The sequence below is a fragment of the Arachis hypogaea genome, chromosome 15, assembly GCF_003086295.3.
Source record: "Arachis hypogaea cultivar Tifrunner chromosome 15, arahy.Tifrunner.gnm2.J5K5, whole genome shotgun sequence".
NCBI classification, from domain to species: domain Eukaryota; kingdom Viridiplantae; phylum Streptophyta; class Magnoliopsida; order Fabales; family Fabaceae; genus Arachis; species Arachis hypogaea.
This window is the reverse complement of record NC_092050.1, coordinates 10,743,090-10,763,760: the sequence shown is the minus strand read 5'-3', so window position 1 is coordinate 10,763,760 and position 20,671 is coordinate 10,743,090. Positions and strand designations below refer to the sequence as shown.

The following is a 20,671-nucleotide window of genomic DNA, read 5'->3' as shown; positions in this document are numbered from 1 at the left end:
AGTCAATAAGAAGAGTCATAAATAGTTATATCTTTTAACACATTTTTTTAAATAAAAATTTCTTTTAAATTTTAGCATTGGTTTTTTCTTTTTTTTTTTTGTTTGCCTTATGTTTTTTTTTTTTCTTTTGGGATAATAAATATAAAATTTTAGATTTTTCAATCATAAAAATTTTGATGTTATATGATATTTTTTTCAAAAACTTAAATTGATAAAAAATTATATGAATAATTATATCTCTAATAGAAAAATATTAGAAAGTCAATAGAATTTATTACTTTTGGCAGTAATTAGTTAACAATGTTTAAAAGTGCAGGCTAAAAATATATTATTAAATTGTTAGATAAATAAATTAGACTAATAACTAAAAATAATAAATTCTAGTAACGATATATTTTTTTTCTCTAATATATTTTTAGCTATACCTAAAAAATAATATTAATTCAAACTGTATCCATTTTGTGGATAATTATAATCAATAAGGTGGGAGCTCTCAATCTCATTATGATTGAGTTGAAAATACTCATTGATAATGCATTAGTGTAAGAAGAAATAAAGTGAGAAGTAAGACAATTATTTGCTTCCTCGACCAAAATATTTTTTTTTTTTCTTTTTGAATCTTACAGTCTTTTTGGTCTGCATCTTTGAAGCTCATGACATTAACCATTGAAACAAGAGCAAGAATATTCCTCATAACTTGTATTCTTGACTTGCAATGATATTGTATAATAATTTTAAATAACAGAGTAAGAGAATATAATTTTGACTTATTGAGAGGGTAAAAGAGAAAGAAAGGATTAAATGAATATAGTTTTAACAAAAGTATTATTAATAATATATTAATTTTATTAATTGTTAATGAAAAATTTAAGAGTGAAATAATATTGATGTCATTTTAAATATTTTAGGATAAAAATAAAATGATTAAAATATTAAAAATTAAAAATAAAATTCATCTCAAATATTAAGCACTAAAATAAAATTTATTCAAAACGTTGAAAACCAAACCAATATTTTAAATATATTGAATACGTTCAACTAATTAATCTAATTTAAAAACACAATATAGTGCTCTGTTAGGGTTTCTTAACGGAGTTCCTAGTGCCGTCAAGGCTACATTGTCAAGATCAATTAAATCTCAATACAAGTCTACGTAATCTGCATGGCTGAGACAACGAGGGATGAATATCGGATCGAGGAAGACAACCTGAAAGGAGGTAGGAATGTGATTCTACTGGAAGAGGCAGACATATCAAAAGGTATTAACGCTTGGTCCAATAGTCTCTATGGCAGACTCTTTGCTTCCAAAACCTTCTCAATTGGAACAATGGAGAATGCTTTAAAGGCTATATGGGGAAACCCGGAAGGATTTAGCGTGAGTGACAAAGGGGATAATTCCTTCCAATTCTTTTTTAATAAAGAAGTGGATGTCTTACGTGTTGAACGTGGTTCTCCATGGCTATTCAAAGATTATGTGCTCCATGTCAAGAGATGGAAGGAAGATCAGATCTGTGATGAAGAGATTATTTCCAATTTTCCAGTTTGGGTTCAATTTTGGGGTTTGCCAGAATCGTTTAAAATCCTCGAAGTTGGACGTAAATTGGGAGAGAATATGGGCACAGTGTTGGAGGTAGGTAAATTTCAGATGCGAGGCAGAGAAACTAGGATTGTGAAAGCCAAAATCAATATCGATGCTACCAGGCAAGTGAGAGATCGGTTAATAGTGGCAGGACCTAATAAAAAGGAGGTAGAAGTGGCACTACGCTATGAGAGACTTGGAAAGTTCTGTACCTATTGCGCAAAATTGGGGCACGAGGTGAAAAACTGCCATGATCTGCTGAAGAACACAGAGAGTGAGATGGTAAAAGAGGATGACATTGGCGAATGGGTTAAAGCTAGCCAAGTGGGAACGCGAATCTACTCTGAAGGAGAAAGAACATTCAACAACTCAACCCAAAACCAGAATAAGGCCACTCAACGTAAGAAAAAACCGGTCTTAAACTGCTTATTGGAAGAATTTGCAGGGATGTCAATGCAAGAAGGGAAACAAAGTTTGAAACCACAAGACACTGGTAACAGGGCAGCACCTGAGTCACCTCAATCAGCCAATTCTAGAACAGAATGCATGGAGGTTATCATAACTGGTCAGTCCAATACCAAGGAGGATGAATGGCAGCTTATGCAATTCGCTATTGGGGAGTGTCTCACCACAAAAAAAGGTAGGAAGTGGAAAAGGTTAGCAAGACAAGGTGCTGCAGAGTCAGATACTAAAAGTGACCCAAAAAAAGGTTGATGAGTGGTATAGCTGAAGTAACTACAAAGAAAGCAAGAACAGAGGATGAAAATGCAGTTGAACAGATGGTGGAGGGTGCCAGCCTACAATTGGAACCCAAGGCGCCATGAAAACTATAGTTTGGAATTGTCGGGGTTTGGGGAGACCCTGACAATTCACACCTTAAAAGGGATCTGTAAATCCCACTCCCCCGAGATTGTGTTTATAAGTGAAACAAAGAACCAATCTCGACATGTGGAAGCAAAACTTCGGGTATGCGGCTACGAAAACTGGCATATTGTTAACCCGGCAGGAGTGGCAGGAGGACTTGTGCTAGCTTGGAAGGACAACATCAGTGTTCAAATTATTAGCAGTGGAGAATTTTTTGTGGCAGCCGAAATTAAGGAAGTCGGAAGCAGTGAGGTATGGGCGTTCATTGGTGTCCATTTGAGTTGTTCAGAACAAATTCGATCCTTACAGTTTGAGGAGCTTATAACAATGAGCCAACACATGGAAGGAAAAGTGGTAATAGCAGGCGATTTTAATGCTATAACAAGTCAAGCGGAAAAGGAGGGTGGAGGCCAAAAATCAGCAACCACCATTGCAACATTCACTAATTTTATTGACAGTAACGAATTGGTGGATATTGGAATGGTGGGGCACCCTTTCACGTGGACAAATCGAAGACAAGGAGAGGATTTGGTGAAGGAGAGGCTTGACCGCTATTTAGTTGGGATGGAATGGAAGTTGAAGTTTCCGAATGCAGTGGTGCACAGGCTCACAGAGTCATGCTCGGATCATGCTCCAATTTTGATGGAAACCGAACCTCAATCCTGGCATAGTAAAAAGCGGTTTAAATACCAGGAACGTTGGTGTGGAGAAGAGGATGTCAAGAGAATTGTCAGTGAAGTGTGGAGAATGGAAGTTGTAGGCTCGACTATGTTCTCCTTGGCCCAAAAGTTGAAAGTTTGTAGACATAGACTAGTTCAATGGCAGAAAACTCACAAAGCAAACTCCCGGAAAGAAATTGAGGACCTTCAAGCTAAACTAGAGGAGTTGCGGGTGGCTGGAATCAATGGGGGAGAGGAGGTTACCAGTTTGGAAGAGAAGTTGGAGCTGGCATATTTGAAAGAAGAGAGCTATTGGCGAGAAAAATCTAGAATCAAGTGGCTAAAAGAAGGAGATCAGAACACTAGATTCTTTCACCAGAAATTTTAATCAAGGATGCGAAGGAACAGAATTTGGAGATTAGTGGGGAGGGACAATGAGATTGCATCAAAACCGGAGGATATTGCAAAGGTAGCTGAGGACTACTTTTGCGATATTTTTACTTCTTCTTGTTCGGCTGATCCGAATCCATACTTAGAGGATTTGGAGTCTAAGGTTACAGCTTCCATGAACCGTAGGCTCCAAAGGCCAGTAACTATGGACGAGGTCAAAAGAGCTACATTTAGTGTTCATGCTCAGAGTGCTCCTGGTGATGACGGGTTTACAGCTAAGTTTTTTCACTTTTTCTGGGATATAGTTGGAGGTGACGTTTTTAAGGCAGTGAGAAGTTTCTTTCACAGTAGCAGAATTTTAAAAAGCTTCAATCATACTCAAATTTGTTTGATTCCAAAGGTGCCAGATGCCAATGACATGACTCAGGTACGACCGATCAGTTTGTCTTCAGTTATGTATAAAATTATTTCTAAAGTTATGGTGCACCGATTACAAGGTATTATGAATAAAATTATAAGTCCAAATCAGAGTGCGTTTCTCAAAGAAAGACTCATTTCAGATAATATTCTAATTGCCCACGAATGTATGCACTATTTGAAAAATAAGAGAAGTGGGGCAGAGCATGAGATGGCTATTAAACTAGACATGAGCAAGGCTTATGATAGGGTTGAATGGTATTTTTTATGGTATATTATGGATAAGTTGGGGTTTGATGCTAAATGGATTAACTGGACTAAGGAATTGGTAATGACTGTTTCTTACTCTGTTGTTGTGGAAGGTCAACCATTTGGCTATTTTAGGCCAAATAGGGGCATCCGACAGGGTGACTCCCTATCTCCATATCTCTTTCTTTTTTGTGCAGAAGGACTTTCCTTCTTGCTACACAAGGCAGAGCAAAACAGATTAATTCAAAGAGTTCAAGTTAATCGGAGATGCCAAACAATTAATCACCTTTTGTTTGCTGATGATTCAATCCTTTTTTGCAAGAGCGCACCTAATACAAGCCAAAGCATTCTAGAATTGCTAGAGACCTATGAGGGTTTTAGTGGGCAAAAAGTCAATTTGAATAAGTCGGCTATCTTTTTCAGTCACAACACTCCTCAGAACACAAGACTAGCAGTTGCTCAGACACTAAATATTGAACATATCGGAGCACAAGACAAATACCTGGGACTACCCTCTATAGTTCAAAAATCAAAGAAAGCAACCTTTGGAGCTATCAAGGATAAAGTTCAGAAGAGGATTATGGGTTGGAAAAGAAGTATATTGTCATCAGGTGGTAGGCACACGCTATTGAGAGCGGTGGGGGAGGCGATTCCTATTTATACACTCTCTTGTTTCAAGCTCCCGGACACGCTGTTGACTGAGATTCATAGCATGCTCTCGCAATTTTGGTGGGGTCAAAAAGGCGCAGAACGAAGAATGATTTGGATTAAATGGGACACAATGATGAGACCAAAGAAAGATGGAGGGCTGGGGATCAAGGATCTAAGGGCGCAAAATTTGGCTTTATTGGGCAAGCAATGTTGGCGTCTAATGAAATACCCTAATTCTACTATATCAAGAATGCTCAAAGCTAAATATTTCAGATATACAGATTTCCTACATGCAGAGATAGGAAGCGTACCGTCGTGGGGTTGGAGAAGTGTTCTTAAAGGGCGCAAGGTGATCAAGAAAGGCTTGTTATGGAAAATAGGCTCTGGCACTAATGTTCGCATCTTCCATGACCCCTGGCTCCCACCACCAGTGCCCCTTAATGTCCCTCAAAATGCACTCACAATCCCGCCAAATATACAAGTGTATTACGTTAGTGCGTTACTAAATCCTGATAGAAGTTGGAATAAAAATCTGATTGAGTCGATTTTTTCAGTTGATATATGCAATAAAATTTTTTCAATCAAACCAACAGAGGAGGAGGATGAAGTTAATTGGTGCTGGACAAAATCTGGTATATATGAAGTTAGGTCAGGATACAAAATTGCTTATGGATTCTTTCATTCTCCTACTTCATTGAGGTCCCAGAACATACACAACAGAGTCTGGAATAGCATTTGGGAGTTGAAATTACCACATAAAATTAAGATTTTTCTATGGAAAAGTCTTCGTGAAAAGCTTCCGGTGTTGCAACAAGTTCACAGCCGGTTCGCATCCACTCCTGCCACTTGTCCAAGATGCATGTTGAAGGCTGAATCAATTTCTCATACTTTGTTCCAATGCCCCCTGTCTTCAATAATATGGAGCCTAAACTTAATAACCCCTGACCTATGGATGAGAGAAGAAGAAACTTTTTTCAATTGGTGGCAACGAATCTTATCCTGGGCAGTGGCTCAATTCGACGGTAGACAAAAGACCCTCCTCATAGCGGCGTTGTGTTGGAGCACTTGGAAAGCGAGGAATCGGTGTGTTTTTGAGAAGGTAATAAGCCCAGCACCAGAGATAGTGAAAGAAGCTAGCAATTTAGTGCGTGAACTCGTGAACCATACCTGATAGATGCTACTTTTTCTTTACTCTTACTTTACTCTTCTTTAAGTTCTTAGTCTTTCAGTCACAGCTGATGATAAATGGAAATACCCAATTCTTTTGTACTTCCTTATGGAAACACTTTTATTTTATATTAATAAAATAATATTTATCTTTGGAAAAAAAAACTAATTAATCTAATTTGAGTACTAATTAACACGCACGTGGATCAATTAGCTAAGAGTCAATTGTGCTAGCTTACTCGAAAATTCCATTTAACTTATGCTTAGCACACAAGCTTGTTCACTCGGTTTACTAGATTCCAATAAAATTGTCTTACATAAAAGATACCCATAATTTTGATAAAATGTTAAAACTTTTTTGTTTAAAACTAAAAATTGGTTCACTTACATTAGTTAAGCTTTCTTAATGAACAATTTTATTTATTTCAAAAACTAAAGTACCAAAATTAATTATGAAAGATTATGATACCAATAAATTTAATTATAGAAAAAAAATTAAAACTAATTTATAATCATAATAAAAAAGTAATTATCCAAATCAGTTCCAACGATTTTAAAAGCGAACAGTTTAATCTCTAAAAAAAATTAATATATAGATCAATTTTTAAAATTTTATTCGGGTAGATAAATTAGTCTCCAGTTTATTTTCTAGCAGAGTTTATCCAAATCAGTCTCCAAGAATTTTAAAAGCGGACATTTTAGTCTCTAAAAAAATTAATACACAGATCAATTTTCAACGTTTTTCTATCAGATATAATAGTCCCCGTCCATTTTACTTTTACTGTATGTCAACTTTTATTATTATTAACTTAACTTTGTGCATGTAGACGATGACACTACTATATTAATACACTTTTTTTTGTTAGAAATAAGTAAGGTGAATAATGATATTTTAAAATCCAAATTAAAAAATATTTTCTTTTATTACAAACATGTATTTAAAATAGGATATCTTTTAATTATATTAAATACAAAAATATCAAATGGTTTCAACTTTGAATTTCTTGTAAAATAATCTTTATAATTTTATGGAACATTATTATTATTATTATTATTATTATTATTATTATTATTATTATTATTATTATTATTATTATTATTATTATTATTATTATTATTATTGAGTGACTATATATATTTTTTATATTATAAATACATAAATACATATGTATATAAGAATCTAATAAATAAATTTATCATTATTTTTGTCAAAAAATTACAAAAAATATGTGTTCGGTTACTCGGATCAGAAACGGGTCTAGTAAAATGGAGTTCGAGAATTGGTGGATTGCTGGATGCCTGGCCTGGAGCAGCTCTGGAGGGAAGGTGGATGAGACTCTTCTGGGCTGATGAGGGGGGAGTGCCACCTATAAGGAATCCAACGCTCAAGTTAGCGTCCGTACCAGAGGCGGCAATTAGGGTAAAATAGGTGATGTACCTGGGGGAGGGGGAGAGCCCTCCCCTTATATAGACTGTACTAGAGTGGGTCCCACATGTGCAGACCCTCTTTCCTGAAAGCTTCCTTTCCAGCTGTCCAGATGCTTTGACGAGGTAGGGGAATGAGGTGAGTTGGCAGGTTGGAGAACCCGTCGGGTCGGTTCGCAGAGGATACCCGAACCCGATTGTTTGTGGGCTGGGGCGGAACATTGCCCCCAACGCGTTAATCACTAAAATAGGTGATTGGCGCGTTAGTGCTACTCGCCTCTTCTCCTGCAGATCGGGAGTCCGTTGGTGGAGGACGCGACTTTGTGCGCGTGTTTTGCCCCCACACGTAGCTTGGCGTGTCGCTTTGACCTTCACGCTGAGCATTTAATGCTCATGATGACTGATTTGAAAATTCAGGAGAAAAGACTACTGTGCCCATGTCTTTTCATGCTCCTTCTTTTAACGGTTACTATTCTGATTTTCTCAAAACCTTGCTTTCTTCTTTTTCATTTGCTTCCACATTTTCATTCACCTTTTCATTTGTTTCCATTTATTACTTTGCCCTCTGAACTGTTCTTGTTTGGAGAGAACCTTGCACGGCCCTTGCTTTCATTTTTTTACATCCTCTGCATATCTTCCTGGTAAGCTTCTTTTGCTACTTTTACTGCACTACTCTGTGGTTATAGTTATTATGTGGATCAATGCATGCCACTTTTCTTTTTCACTTTGGTTCGTATTTACTCGAATATGCATAGTCCGCGTTAAGTAGTTGCTAGGGGGTACCATTCAGGTGTCTATTTCTTACTTTAGTGAATTCAAACTTTAGATACTAGCGCAAGTATCATGGATTAGTGATATACTTAGTCGTAGATCCATTTTGTTTATTTTCCGACTTCGTGCTCTCCCGGGTTAACTTGAGTGGTGCCCCACTGTAGGTATGGCGCGACCACCAGCACCGAATGTTATTGATTTTTACGCCTGGGTGACCTTGGATGTAAATGACACACTGTCTCAGGTAACCAGAGAGGAGCTCCAGGCTCTTCGGGACGCAGGTTCCTTGTGTGGAGGTGGTCCCGAGGAAGCACACTACCAGGTCTATGTCCCCGACGATCGTGAGTGGGTGTCATAAAAATATGGCTTCGAATGGTTGTGGGTTTACAAGCCTATGTTCACCACGCTGGGTCTCTGGCTTCCTTTCTCCCCTTTTTTGTCACGTCGCTACTCAACCGATGCGACGTCAACCGCTGCGACGTCAACCGCTGCGACGTCGCCCCGTCACAGCTTCATCCTAACAGCTAGGCCGTCATTCGATGTTTCGAACTGGTGTGTGAATACCTGGAGATCCCGACCTCTGTGAACGTATTTCTCTATCTCTTTCTTCTAACGAACCCTTCTCGCGAGGGAAAGACGAAGAAGGGGTATATGTCCTTCCGGGCCGTTCAAGGCCGTAGGATATTTGGTCTCTTTGAAGATTTTTTTCATCACTTCAAGAGAACCTTCTTTAAAGTAAGGCTTGCCCCAGGTCATCACCCATTCTGGCTTACCCTGGAGGGAGAAAGAAGGATCCCGACTTACTGGAGTTTTGGGGCGGGCTCGTACTACTAGATAAAGGAAACTTACGAGGGGATGAGTGAGGAGAACTGCCGGATCGCCGACATACTATTGGCAATTTTTGGTTCTAAAAATTTGAATCCTCATCTAGTAATGGGGGACGGAAAGTCGGTAGGGCCCATGTCGGTAGGTTATCACCTTATTTTCTCAAATCTTTCCTTTTCGTTTCCTTCTATGTTTCTTATCACTGACTTGTTGTCTGACTTCACTTGTGCTTTCTTTGCAGTTTCCATGGCTGACGGAAAGACCACCATGGCCGATCTTATGGCCCACTTCCTCGAAAGTGATGACGATGACTCCTCGGCTACCCATTCGGACTCCCCGGGTTCCGACGCCGTTGGCAAAGGGAGAGACCAAGCTGCTGCAGGGGGTCAGGGCGATTCCCAGCTTTACGGGGACGCCCAGGCCGAACAACCTCCAGAAAGTGCGGCTGTGGAGGCGCCGATCCTGGAGCAGGAGGCTAGCCCCGAGGTTGATCCCGACCTGACTATCGTGCTCAATCCTAAGAAATGAAAGGGACCTGCTGGGGAGAGCCTGACTGTGATGGAAAGGAGTTTTCACGCTGGGAGCTTCATTGATTCTCAACTCCTCCCAAGAACCAAAGAATTCTTTCGGGAGGAGGACCTTGCTGCTAAGGCAAAGTGGGTTTATCACAGCCTCCTCCGAGCTGCTGCCATTGCCCAGAAGACAGAATTCATTTTGGCCCAGCATCAGGCTCTGAAGGGAAAGCTTCGTGCCGCCCAGAAGGATATTTCTGACTTGAAGGCCCGGGAAGGGTCTCCCAAGACCCAGCTTGCCGAAAAGGAGAAGAAAGCGGAGGAGGATGCTACTGAAATCAACAGGCTAGTGGAGCGCGAACTTTCCCTTTCTAAGGATTTGAATACTACTCGGGGTCAGGCTATCTCCGCGGAAGCCAAAGTTAAAGAGCTGGAGGAAAAACATGGCGAAGTCGAGAGGTCGGCTCAGGTCGCCCAGCAGGAGGTTTCCTTCTTGAAGAGGAAGAACAAGGACATCGTGAGGGATGCCAAGAAGGTTGTCATGGAAACCGAGGAGGGGATCAAAGCTCAGATTGCCGTCTTGGCACCCGATCTTGATACCTCCTTAGTTGGGGCCTTCAAGATGGTCCAGGATGGCAAAATCGTGGACATCCCCAAGAAGGCGGGAGCTCCTCAGTAGTTATCTGTTACTTTGCATATAGTTCTATAACTTTGTTGTCAAACTTTTTGTTTCTTTTGGGCCAAGGCGCTGCCCTTGTTTTACAACACTTTAACTTGTCAGGCCGATGTGTTGCCCTTGTTTTATAATACTTTAACTTATTGGGCCGATGTATTGCCCTCGTTTGGTAGCACTTATGACTCACCTTATATTTGTTTTAGGCCGACTAGTTACCTTTGGAAAATATTCGCTTTCTATTCTCCTTATCGTCTCGCGGGTAGGCTTTTTATATTATATCGTAGGCCTATTAGTTACCTTTGGAAAATATTTGAAGCTTGCTACCTTTTAGCCTTATCGTTTGGCCGGTAGGCCGTAGATTTTGCTTGTGGTATTTTTGTACCAACTAGGGCTTCTGGGGTGATCAGTCCTGGTTAGCCGTGTAATGAAAAATAAAGGTATAACCTTTAAAATAAGCAAAATGGCATAATGCAATGTTCATGGTATTTATAATGAAACAAAACGGGGTAGCAAGTGAGATAACAAGGTAGCAAACAAGATAACAAAAACCATATGACAGAATAATGAGCAGTAATGAACAAAAGAGGAGAAACCCGTTAATTCGTTGGGTCGCCTTTCAAGGGTAGAATCTTTTTAAGTTCACCGCGTTCCATGTTCTGGGTACCTCGCTCCCACTTAACCGTTCCAACTTGTAAGCTTCCTTTTCGAGTACTTCTCTTACTTTGTATGAGCCCTCTCAATTTGCTGTCAACTTGCCTTTTCCTGGGGTCAGTAATCCGATGTCGTTTCTCCGTAACACCAAATCGCCTAGTTCGAAGCTCCTTTTCAGCACTTTGGCATTGTACCTTAAAGCTACCCTTTGCTTTAGTGTCGTTTCTATCAAATGGGCCATCTGCCTCGTTTCATCGATCAAATCTTTCTCCAACCCTTCTTCAACGCCTCCGAAGAGCAGCCTCGGGCTTGGTTCCTCGATCTCAACCGGAATGACCGCGTCGACCCCGTAAGTAAGCCGGAATGGGGTTTCCCCGGTGGAAGATTGAGGCACCGTCCTGTACGACCATAGAATCGAGGCGAGCTCGTCTGTCCAGAGACCCCTTTTTCTGGTCTAGTCGTTTCTTCAGGCCATTGATGATGACCTTATTCGCAGCTTCCACTTGGCCATTACTCTGTGGGTGTTCCACTGAAGAGAATTTCTGCTTGACATCCAATTCCGATATGAACTCTCCAAACTTCTTGTCTGCGAACTGCGTCCCATTGTCCGAGATGACGACTTCCAGGATTCCAAACCTGGAGACCACTTGTCTCTACATGAACTTCCGACAGTTGTTTGAAGATATACTAGCCAACAGTTCTGCCTCGATCCACTTGGTGTAGTAATCGATTGGCCCGATTAGGTACTTGACCTGCTCGGGACCTACTGGGAACGGCCCTAAGAGATCGATTCTCCATTGAGCGAAAGGTCGCGATGCCAGCATTGAACTTAACTCCATTGCTGGAGAATTGTGGAAGTTAGCATTCTCCTGGCATTTCTTGCACTTTCTCACAAATTCTTGAGCATCCGACATCAGGGAGGGCCAATAGTACCCTGCCCTAATGAGCTTCCTGGCTAATGCCTTTTTCTCAATATGGTGGCCACAGCATCCTTCGTGGACTTCGCTCAGGACGTAGTCCGTCTGGTCAGGACGTAGGCAATTTAACAGTGGCTGGTTAAGCTCCCATTTGTATAGTTGACCCTGTTTTGCTACATACTTGGTCGCTTTCCGCCTCACCGTCCTGGCGCCTTGCTCACCTTCAGGAAGCTCGCCATTTTCTAAAAAGCTGAGGATTGGATCGATCCACGAGGGGGGTTCATCGCTTATGTCACATAGAGGGTTACCGATGATTCCTTTATCAGCCCCTGGATCAAGGATCGGTTTCCTATCTCTGGCTTTGTGCTTGTTAGATTTGACAGGAGGTCGGCCATTTCTTTCCTTTCCCTGGGTACATGTTGAATCGTGACCTCTTCGAAATCTTCACACAACTTTTTCACCTTCTTCGAAAGCTTTGGCCTGATAGGTTCCGTTAACTTGGGAGGTAACGATCTGGGAGTCGCTGTTGACTTCGACCCGTGATGCCCCGACCTCTTTAGCCAAGAGAAGGCCCCTATTAAGGCTTCATATTCTGCCTAGTTGTTAGATACTGAAAAATCGAACTTGACCGATTGCTCGGAAGTCACTCCGGCCGAGATTCTGAGTATTATTCCTGCCCCTCCGAACGCTTGGTTGGAAGCTCCGTCCACATGAAGCTTCCACCATATGCTAGTATCCTCGGATGGGTCCCCGACTACCTCTACCAGGAAGTCCACCATTGCCTGGACCTTGATTGCGTGCTTGGGTTCGTAGTGCAAATCGTTCTGGGAGAGCTCAATTGCCCACGCCATCATGTGGCCCACTAAATTGGGTTTTTGTAGAACTTTCCTGATAGCTTGGTCGGTTCTAACAGTGATTAGGTGTGCTAGAAGTATTGTTTCAATCTTCTGGATGAGGTCAGCAGAGCATAGGCCATCTTTTCTAGCTTGGTATACCTCAGCTCTGCTCCTTGGAGTGCTTTGTTGACGAAGCATACTGGTTGTTGGACCTTGTCTTCCTCTCGAACGAGGGTGGCCGCCAAGCCTTGATCCGTAACTGCCAGATATAAAGACAACAATTCCCCATCCTTCGACTTGCCGAGGATAGGGGCGCTGACAGTATGCTTTTGAAGTGGTTGAATGCTTTTTCACAGGCTGGGATCCATTCGAAGGCTATTCCCTTCTTCATCAGATTGAAGAAAAGGAGGTCCTTTCCTGCCGACGCACCGAGGAAACGAAATAGAGCGGTGAGCCTCCCCGCCAATCTTTGCACATCCTTAATGCAACTTGGACTTGTCATTCGCAAGACAGCTTCGCACTTATCCGGGTTGGCCTCTACTCCCCTCTGCGTTATCATGAAGCCGAGGAACTTTCCGGCTTCCATGGAAAAAGCGCACTTGAGGGGGTTGAGTCTCATGTTGTGTTTACGAAGAGACTTGAAGACGGTCTCAAGGTCTCCTACCAGATCGTTCGGCTCACTGGTCTTCACGAGGATGTCGTCAACATATACCTCAACCGATTTGCCGATGAGGCTGCTAAAAACTTTGTTCATCATCCTTTGATAGGTTATCCTGGCGTTTTTTAGTCCAAATGGCATCACTTTGTAACAGTAACTACCAGTTGGTGTTATAAACGCCGTCTTTTCCTCGTCAGGTTGGTGCATGGTTATTTGATTGTACCCGAAGTAAGCGTCTATGAAACTCAAGAAACGGTATCCCGCTGCTGTTTCGACCATGGCATCAATGTTTGGAAGGGGAAAAGAGTCTTTGGGGCAAGCTTTTTTTAGGTCCGAGTAGTCGACACACATTCTCCACTTTTCATTGGCTTCCTTGATGAGAACTATGTTGGACAACCATGTCGAGTACTCGAGCTCTCTTATGAACCCGGCATCTAACAGGCTAGCCGTCTGCTTGGCCATTTCGTTAGCTCTTTCCTGCGACATTTTCCTCCTCTGCTGCGCTACGGGCTTAGCGTCTGGCTTTATGGCCAGCCGGTGAGACATGAAATCAGGGTCTACTTCTGGCATATCGGCTAGGGTCCAAGCAAAGAGATCACCGTTCGCTCTAAGAGTCTTCACGAGGGGATCCTTTAGGCTGTGGGGGAGATTTTTAAGTCGGCTAGAAATACACCGGCTGCCTCCTTCAACTTCTTTCTCAGGAAAAGGCTGGTGTTGTCGCATGCGACGGTCATTTCCACATCTCCTCTTATGGATCCGACGACCTTATCGTCTGTGACGAATTTCTTAACCAGAAACTTGGTGTAGGCTGTTGAGTCTCTTAAGACGATGAACTCCGCCATTACTGACTTCTTTCCTTCGGTCGACCCTACACAGACTGGGAGGGCAATTACTCCGTCGAGCCTTATGTAGTTGTCCCCGAGGCCTATGACCCGGTGTTGGTGGACCTTGAGATCAGCTTCCCTGAGTCCCAGGGCATCAAATACGTTTTTGAATATGATGTTGGAGTCAGCTCCCCTGTCAACGAGGATTCGTTTGACCAAGCCCGTGCCGATCCTTGCCGTGATCACCATGGGTGGGTTCTCCGAGAGGTCGCGCAACCATTGGTCCTCTGGGCCGAAGGATATCCTAGGAGGGCCCCTAGATTGAGTCTTCGGGTTCCCTAACGACGTAGCCAGGATTCTGACGTCCTTCCTTGTTGCCGACTTTGACTTGGGGGGCGAGACTCGGCCTACCACTACGTTGACAACTATCATAGGGGTGTTGTCCATGTTTTCTGTTGTCCACGTTCTTTTCGGCTCCCTTATGAACTGGAAGAATTCAGCTAACTTCCCCTTACGAATGGCTTGTTCTAAGGCATCATTCAGGTCGAAGCAGACTTGCGTCTTGTGGCCAAAGCCTTTGTGATAGTCGCAGTACAAGCTCTTGTTCTCCCCTGTCCTATCCTTCAGCTGCCGGGGTTTTGATAGGATCCCTTTGTCCGCTATCTGTTGGTACACCTCCGTTATAGGGGCTGTGAGGGGGATATAATTCGTGAACTTTACCACTCGAAGAAACGGTTTGGGTCGCTTTGTCAATGCCCCTTCCCTAGGGTCTCCCTTTGTCTTTCCGAGTAGACGTGTTGGCGAGGATGGGGGTTAGCCGGCTACTGTTTATTGGCCGCCACTACCTGACTAACCTCCTCATCATTGATATATTCTTTGGCTACATTTTGAATTTCTTGCATCGTCCAGACGGGTCTAGGGGTGAGGTGCTTCCTGAAATCCTCATTTAGTAGGCCGTTCGTCAAACAAAAACTGGCCACCGAGTCCGTTAGGCCGTCTATGGTCCAGGCACTCATCATTGAACTTGTCTAGAAACTTTTTGGTCGGTTCTCCGATTCTCTGGGTAATCCCTAGCAGGTTGATTAGATACTTTGCTTTGGCAATGTGTGTGGTGAACCGGGCTAAGAAGCTGCACGATATGTCCACGAAGGCCGTAATGGACTGTTGCGGAAGCGCGTTGAACCACCGGATCGCCGGGCCTGCCAGCGTCACCGGGAACGTACGACACCTTACTGCATCGCCGACCCTTTCAAGATTCATCCTGGCTTCAAAAGCCGCCAAGTGTTCTTGAGGGTCCTTGGTCCTGTCGTACTTCATGTCCATCGGTTTGTCCAAGTGATTGGGTAGGCGGACCTTGAGGATGGAGGGGTGGAAAGGGGTTACCCCTATGATGATGCGGTCCCATTTTTTCCTTCCTCTATTTCCCTGGGTTTTCCCGTGGCCCTTGGTCTTTTCGGGCGTACGGGAGCGAGTACAGGCATTGGTCCTGGCTCGCCCGTCTTCTCTCTCTGGATTTCGTTTGCAACCTCCCGACCTTCTGGATGGAGAATGAGTGCTGGACAGGCTTGGACGAGTGTCCCTGCTGCGAGAGGGTCAGTATCGATCTCGCGCCGCCAGTTCGCGTTCAAGGTTTTGTACCCCGTGCCTGAGTTCCTGGATGATCTTTGAGTTGTCGCCCCCGTCCCCCCGAAAGGACACCTTTTGGGAGATCGGGAGTGTTGATTCTCTCTTTGCGTCACAGGCCTCGATAGCTCGCAGAAGGCTCCCGTAGAGTTCACCCTGCTTCTCATGCGGGATCCTCCTTCCTCGCGGAGCTCGTTCGAGTGCGGGAACGCTGCCATATTCGATCAAGGTCCCCACAGACGGCGCCAATGTTCGGTTGCTCGGGTCTAGAACGGGTCTAGTAAAATGGAGTTCGAGAATTGGTGGGTTGCTGGATGCCTGGCCTGGATGAGCTCCGGAAGGAAGGTGGATGAGACTCTTCCAAGCTGACGAGGAGGGGAGTGCCACCTGCAAGGACTCCAACGCTCCCAGAGGCGGCAATTAGGGTAAAGTATGTGACATACCTGGGGGGAGGGGGAGGGATAGGGCCCTTCCCTTATATAGTCTGTACTAGAGTGGGTCCCACACGTGCAGACCCTCTTTCCTGGAAGCTTCCTTTCCAGCTGTCCAGATGCTCTTACGAGGTAGGGGAATGAGGTGAGTTGGTGGGTTGGAGAACCCGTCCGGTCGGTTCGCGGAGGATACCCGAACCCGATTTGCTTGTGGGCTGGGGCAGAACAATATGGTAAAGTATTATTGTTTAAATAATAATAATAATAATAATAATAGTAATAATTTTATTTTTCTTTTTTTTAACGGAAGACTGTTATGTCTAATGAAAAAAAAAAGTTGGGGATTGATATGTGTATTAATTTTTTTTGGGACTAAATGTCTGTTTTTAAAATTTTTAGGGACTGATCTAAGTAATTACTCTATTGAAAAATGAACTGAAAACTGATTTATCTGTCGAAGTAAAATTTTAAAAATATGTTTGTGTATTAATTTTTGTTAGAAACTAAAATATATATTTTTAAAATCCTTGAAACTGATTTGGGTAATTACTCAAAAAATAATTTTAGCAGCTAAAATTACTAGAAACCTAAAAACACTTTAAAGTTAAAGTTTATTTATTTGTGGTTTTTTTTATATAAAAGAAAAGACAAAATGAGAGAACGAAGAAAAGATAGAATAAGTAAATAAAGTCTAAAGAAAAAGAGAGGCATGAAAATTAAAACCTGTATTATATTTTTTCAGAATTTTTGGTCAAGCAAAAGATTTGTTTTGTAAAGAGGTGAGTACGGGGTGGGAACTGCTACACATTTTGGGCTCATCCACTTTTGCTTTCGGCTATGCACGTCTCATCAAATTCATATTCCCCACCAATGCATTCATTCATTCCTTGAATAAAATTATATTTGTTGTTGACTTACAAATACAACATACAAGAATGCAATGAATATAGGCAAACATAATGCTTAAGACACAAGTTTCTTAAGTGCTACAAAATGGTCAATTTAACCGCCCAAAACTAATGATACTTATTGAGTTGATAGACCATTTAACCGCTCAAAACTAACGATACTTATTGAGTTGATTTTGTTTAAACTATAACGTAAGTGGGATTGTGTCCAATAATTTCGCCTTTTAGCCTTGTAACTGAGTAATCTTTCATTTGGTCACACATAAGCAAACAATAAAAAATGAATTGCCATAAAAAAAAATAAAACCATATATATACTAAAATCAACTATCAAAATCAGCTATTAATATAAAATATATGTTAGAATACAAAATATACAAAAATATATTAAACAAAAAATATATTTATATATAAATATATGGTGGCTAATTTTAGTATATAAATAATATTTTTGAAAAAAAATCAATGTTCAACACATATCTCAAAATCACGTTTCTTCTCCAAACGTACCCAATAGCAAAGAATTCAATTCAACACACGCCATTAACATAACGGCATGTAGAAATCAGCTTGAACTGGCTTATCCGTAATAAAAATAAGAAATGTGCGGAATATTAATAAACATTTTTCATGTGTTTCAAGTTTCAATAATGCAATATATATCATGCGTGAGGTTATATATGTATAAAAATGTTACTTATACACAAAAATTCAGCTATAATATTAAATACATATATTATTTAATTTATTTTTAATATATATTTTTTATATTTCAATATATATTATATACGAATAACTGATTTTTTATATACACGTGTCATGTTAATATAAGTACGAGACATATCTATTGAAGTTGGTCAAATGCCATCATACGAAGCTACCAATGAACGTTCATTGGATTAGATTCCTGTTAAAGTATTACAAACAGAAGACAGTGATGAGATAGTTCTCCTTAGCTTCTCCTCCAAAGGGTACCTCCTTATCTAGTATTCATAGTTATGGTTAAAAAAAATGATCCTCCAACAAAAATTTTATAATTATCTTCATGTAAAACTATTTCTTTTTAGCAATTAGATAATAAATTATAGAGTTTAATTTTAGTATGTTATAAAAGCGTTTTTTTTATTTAAAAGATGACTAAACAAATATATTCATGAGAAGATATTTTTGGCATTTTCGTAAGAGTGTCTGCAAGGAAAAAGACACCAGGAGATTATGTAGCAGATAGAAAAGAATCACAAGGATGCTAGAATAATTGTTAGGCATGGATCATATCATCTAAAATCCAAAAGAAGCCCCAAATAACATAAGAAATACCTGATGGAGGGCCATATGCTAATTATTTTTTCTCTATTCTCTTGCTCATGATATTCGGTGCCTTGAGCAATGTCCTAAAGGTAGCACGAGAAGGGACCATGACAGCACTAAGCAACTCACAAAGGAAGATTACATTGGCCTTGGATTTTGCTTTGTATACAGCATGCAATCTCCATTCTAACCTTGCTCGTTATGAAGTGAATAGGATTTCTTTGTTTATTGCCTAAAAACCAAAAACAAAAAGGGACACCTACGTACTTGCATATAAACCCCACTTCAAATACTCAATCGTCATCATCCAATTAAACAGAGCATTCTTAGGTTACCTGAACAGATTTTGGAGGAAGCATGCTGAAATTAGTATCTCAACCAGAAGATCTATTGAGTTGGAGAATACCAGAAAGATTAATGATAAGAAGTTATAAAGAAGTCAGTGCATCAGGTAGTGACTGGACATACCATAATTTTTTTGGACAACTAGGCTGCAATTTCCAGAGTTTTGAATGTTTTATTTATATTTGTTCATTTCCTTTAACTATTTACATTTGCAAATTATACACCTCTACACTATTAAAGCTGCAGATAATGTATGAAAAGGCTAACTGCAGAACATTTTAGCTTGATGCTCAGATGTTTCAAATCTAAAAGCTAATCAAGAAACAAAGTAAGAGAAAATTCACTTAGTTTTTGCATATGTGTTGAGCTCAAGAATACCATTTCCATCTCAAAGAGGCAGGAAGATGTTCCGTGGGCAGCAGCAAGAATGTCCATATCAAGGAACAAATTAACTAACAGCCAAGAAATATAAGCCCTTGCCTGCCGCTGTACCCAATGTGAGATATCACCAGAATGAGTTCATATGGACAATGGCAGTCTTCTTTCCCTCTTCCTTGCCAGTGTTTGTCGTGACAGCCTTAGGCGTACAGGAAGAAATATACATAAGCCTATGACAACCAAAAAAAGCCGAAAACACCTCAAATAGAGGGTCATCACCGATAAGACCACCAGCATCGTGAACAATAAAGCGAAACCAATTGCCACAGCAACATCAACCCTGCAATAACACAAGAAAAATGTCAAGCATAATACCACCAATGATATGCCATAATCTTCAAATGCATTTCTAACATTATTACGTTAATAAATCAAACAGAAAAGGAACCTTGACCAATTTTTGCAAATTACCCAGTTTCTCTTTCAAGAGAGCATCCAATTCTACAGTGGATTTATTTAGCAGAAATGTAGAATACTAACAAATAGACCCTCATTTGTAAGTGCTACAAGATACTGCACAATGGAATCCTCAGTAATGGACCAAAACCAAATATGGCAAATTCTCACTTGCAATTTAAATCTTACATAAAACTAAAGAGATGGAAACAGATGAAGTGCTTTCATTGTTATGGAATAAAAAACACTTGGTACTTTCATGGTCCATAAGAAAAATCACAGTGTGGATTATGGACTATAACTGATAAATCAAATCCAATCAAATCAAATGCAGGTGTACTAGACATCAGTTTAGCAATACATTTACATCCCAATAGACATAGCTGAAAAAGGATCAACTTCAAAAACTACTATAACAAGCTTGATCAGAAAAGATATATCTAAAGGGTAGCATATCTTAGCTTCACCAGAAGAAACCTTAGCTCTTCATAAGCTTGTATGAATCATTTTCAATCACAATTAATAACTGAAGTGAAACAAATACTCTTAGCTACAAAATGATCACAAGACATGATGCTATTCAAGATTTCCCTTTTCTCTGTAACCCTAAAAGGAAATTCAGGGGGTACTCTACTGATATCTAATAGTTACAAGACAAAAGGATTTTTTTTCCTCCCTTTATTTACTTGTACTTCCTAACAAACTGTTAAATGTTAATTCCAATTGGAGGAGTAAAAAAAGGGATCGAAACAGGAAAAAAAGTGTTACCTTGAATGAAAATAGAGCTTGGGGGAGAAGAAAGTGAGGGGAGAGTAGCTGTGTTGGGATCGGATCTGATATTCTCTGAGCTGCTCCGCAAGTTTAGAGCGAGTTATCATATTCTCTCTCAGTTTCCACCGATAACCCCAGAGAGAAAAAACTACTTTGCTTAAGAACTGCAATGGAAACGCCAATTTCAGAGATCAAAAAAGGAAAATTGGAAGCAAAGAGGGAGCTAGGCCATTGGTAATCTTGGAATCAAGGTCGCCACAAATCGAAGACAAAAGAAGAATGAAGAATCGTTGGGTTTAGGAGGCGAATCAACGAACCCAACCCTGCAAACTCATTTTCCGGCCACGTTCGATTTCCAGTTAGGGGCAGGAATGTAAAAC

The 20,671-nt window shown here is 40.9% G+C and overlaps 4 protein-coding genes and 1 long non-coding RNA gene across 5 annotated transcripts; 2 read left to right on the top strand and 3 right to left on the bottom strand.

Moving 5' to 3' along the window:
* Positions 1-2,344: 2,344 nt before the first annotated feature.
* On the top strand, positions 2,345-3,490 carry LOC140179106 (uncharacterized). The gene has a single exon (XM_072217723.1). The coding sequence runs from the start codon at positions 2,345-2,347 to the stop codon at positions 3,488-3,490; it is 1,146 nt and encodes a 381-aa protein (XP_072073824.1).
* Positions 3,491-3,496: 6 nt separating this feature from the next.
* LOC140179105 (uncharacterized) lies at positions 3,497-9,525 on the top strand. The gene is made up of 4 exons (XM_072217722.1): positions 3,497-3,919; positions 4,481-5,327; positions 8,337-8,513; positions 9,239-9,525. The coding sequence occupies exons 1-4, from the start codon at positions 3,497-3,499 to the stop codon at positions 9,523-9,525; spliced, it is 1,734 nt and encodes a 577-aa protein (XP_072073823.1).
* Positions 9,526-10,921: 1,396 nt separating this feature from the next.
* Positions 10,922-12,604, bottom strand: LOC140179104 (uncharacterized). Its single transcript, XM_072217721.1, has 3 exons — positions 12,365-12,604; positions 11,533-12,161; positions 10,922-11,234 (listed from the first exon to the last, which is right to left on the bottom strand). The coding sequence occupies exons 1-3, from the start codon at positions 12,602-12,604 to the stop codon at positions 10,922-10,924; spliced, it is 1,182 nt and encodes a 393-aa protein (XP_072073822.1).
* A 1,275-nt stretch (positions 12,605-13,879) lies between these two features.
* LOC140179103 (uncharacterized) lies at positions 13,880-15,394 on the bottom strand. The gene is made up of 2 exons (XM_072217719.1): positions 15,052-15,394; positions 13,880-14,760 (listed from the first exon to the last, which is right to left on the bottom strand). Exons 1-2 carry the CDS (start codon positions 15,392-15,394, stop codon positions 13,880-13,882), a joined length of 1,224 nt encoding a protein of 407 aa, XP_072073820.1.
* Positions 15,395-18,187: 2,793 nt separating this feature from the next.
* Positions 18,188-19,209, bottom strand: LOC140179587 (uncharacterized). Its single transcript, XR_011873143.1, has 2 exons — positions 19,065-19,209; positions 18,188-18,676 (listed from the first exon to the last, which is right to left on the bottom strand). It is a non-coding gene; the product is annotated as an uncharacterized lncRNA (long non-coding RNA).
* Positions 19,210-20,671: the final 1,462 nt, after the last annotated feature.

Excerpts from the sequence above, each read along its gene's own strand:
- LOC140179105 (XM_072217722.1), top strand. The coding sequence starts at position 3,497 with ATGCGAAGGAACAGAATTTGGAGATTAGTGGGGAGGGACAATGAGATT. Across the intron at positions 5,328-8,336 it reads GTTACTAAATCCTGATAGAA|GTATGGCGCGACCACCAGCA; the intron begins GTTGGAATAAAA and ends GCCCCACTGTAG. Across the intron at positions 8,514-9,238 it reads GGTCTATGTCCCCGACGATC|TTTCCATGGCTGACGGAAAG; the intron begins GTGAGTGGGTGT and ends CTTTCTTTGCAG.
- LOC140179104 (XM_072217721.1), bottom strand. The coding sequence starts at position 12,604 with ATGGCGTGGGCAATTGAGCTCTCCCAGAACGATTTGCACTACGAACCC. Across the intron at positions 12,162-12,364 it reads CGGTCAAGTTCGATTTTTCA|GGAAAGGAAAGAAATGGCCG; the intron begins GTATCTAACAAC and ends ACATGTACCCAG. Across the intron at positions 11,235-11,532 it reads AAGTGGATCGAGGCAGAACT|GACGGTGCCTCAATCTTCCA; the intron begins GTTGGCTAGTAT and ends ATGGTCGTACAG.
- LOC140179103 (XM_072217719.1), bottom strand. The coding sequence starts at position 15,394 with ATGGACATGAAGTACGACAGGACCAAGGACCCTCAAGAACACTTGGCG. Across the intron at positions 14,761-15,051 it reads TAGACGGCCTAACGGACTCG|CCCCTATAACGGAGGTGTAC; the intron begins GTGGCCAGTTTT and ends TCCCCCTCACAG.
- LOC140179106 (XM_072217723.1), top strand. The coding sequence starts at position 2,345 with ATGCAGTTGAACAGATGGTGGAGGGTGCCAGCCTACAATTGGAACCCA.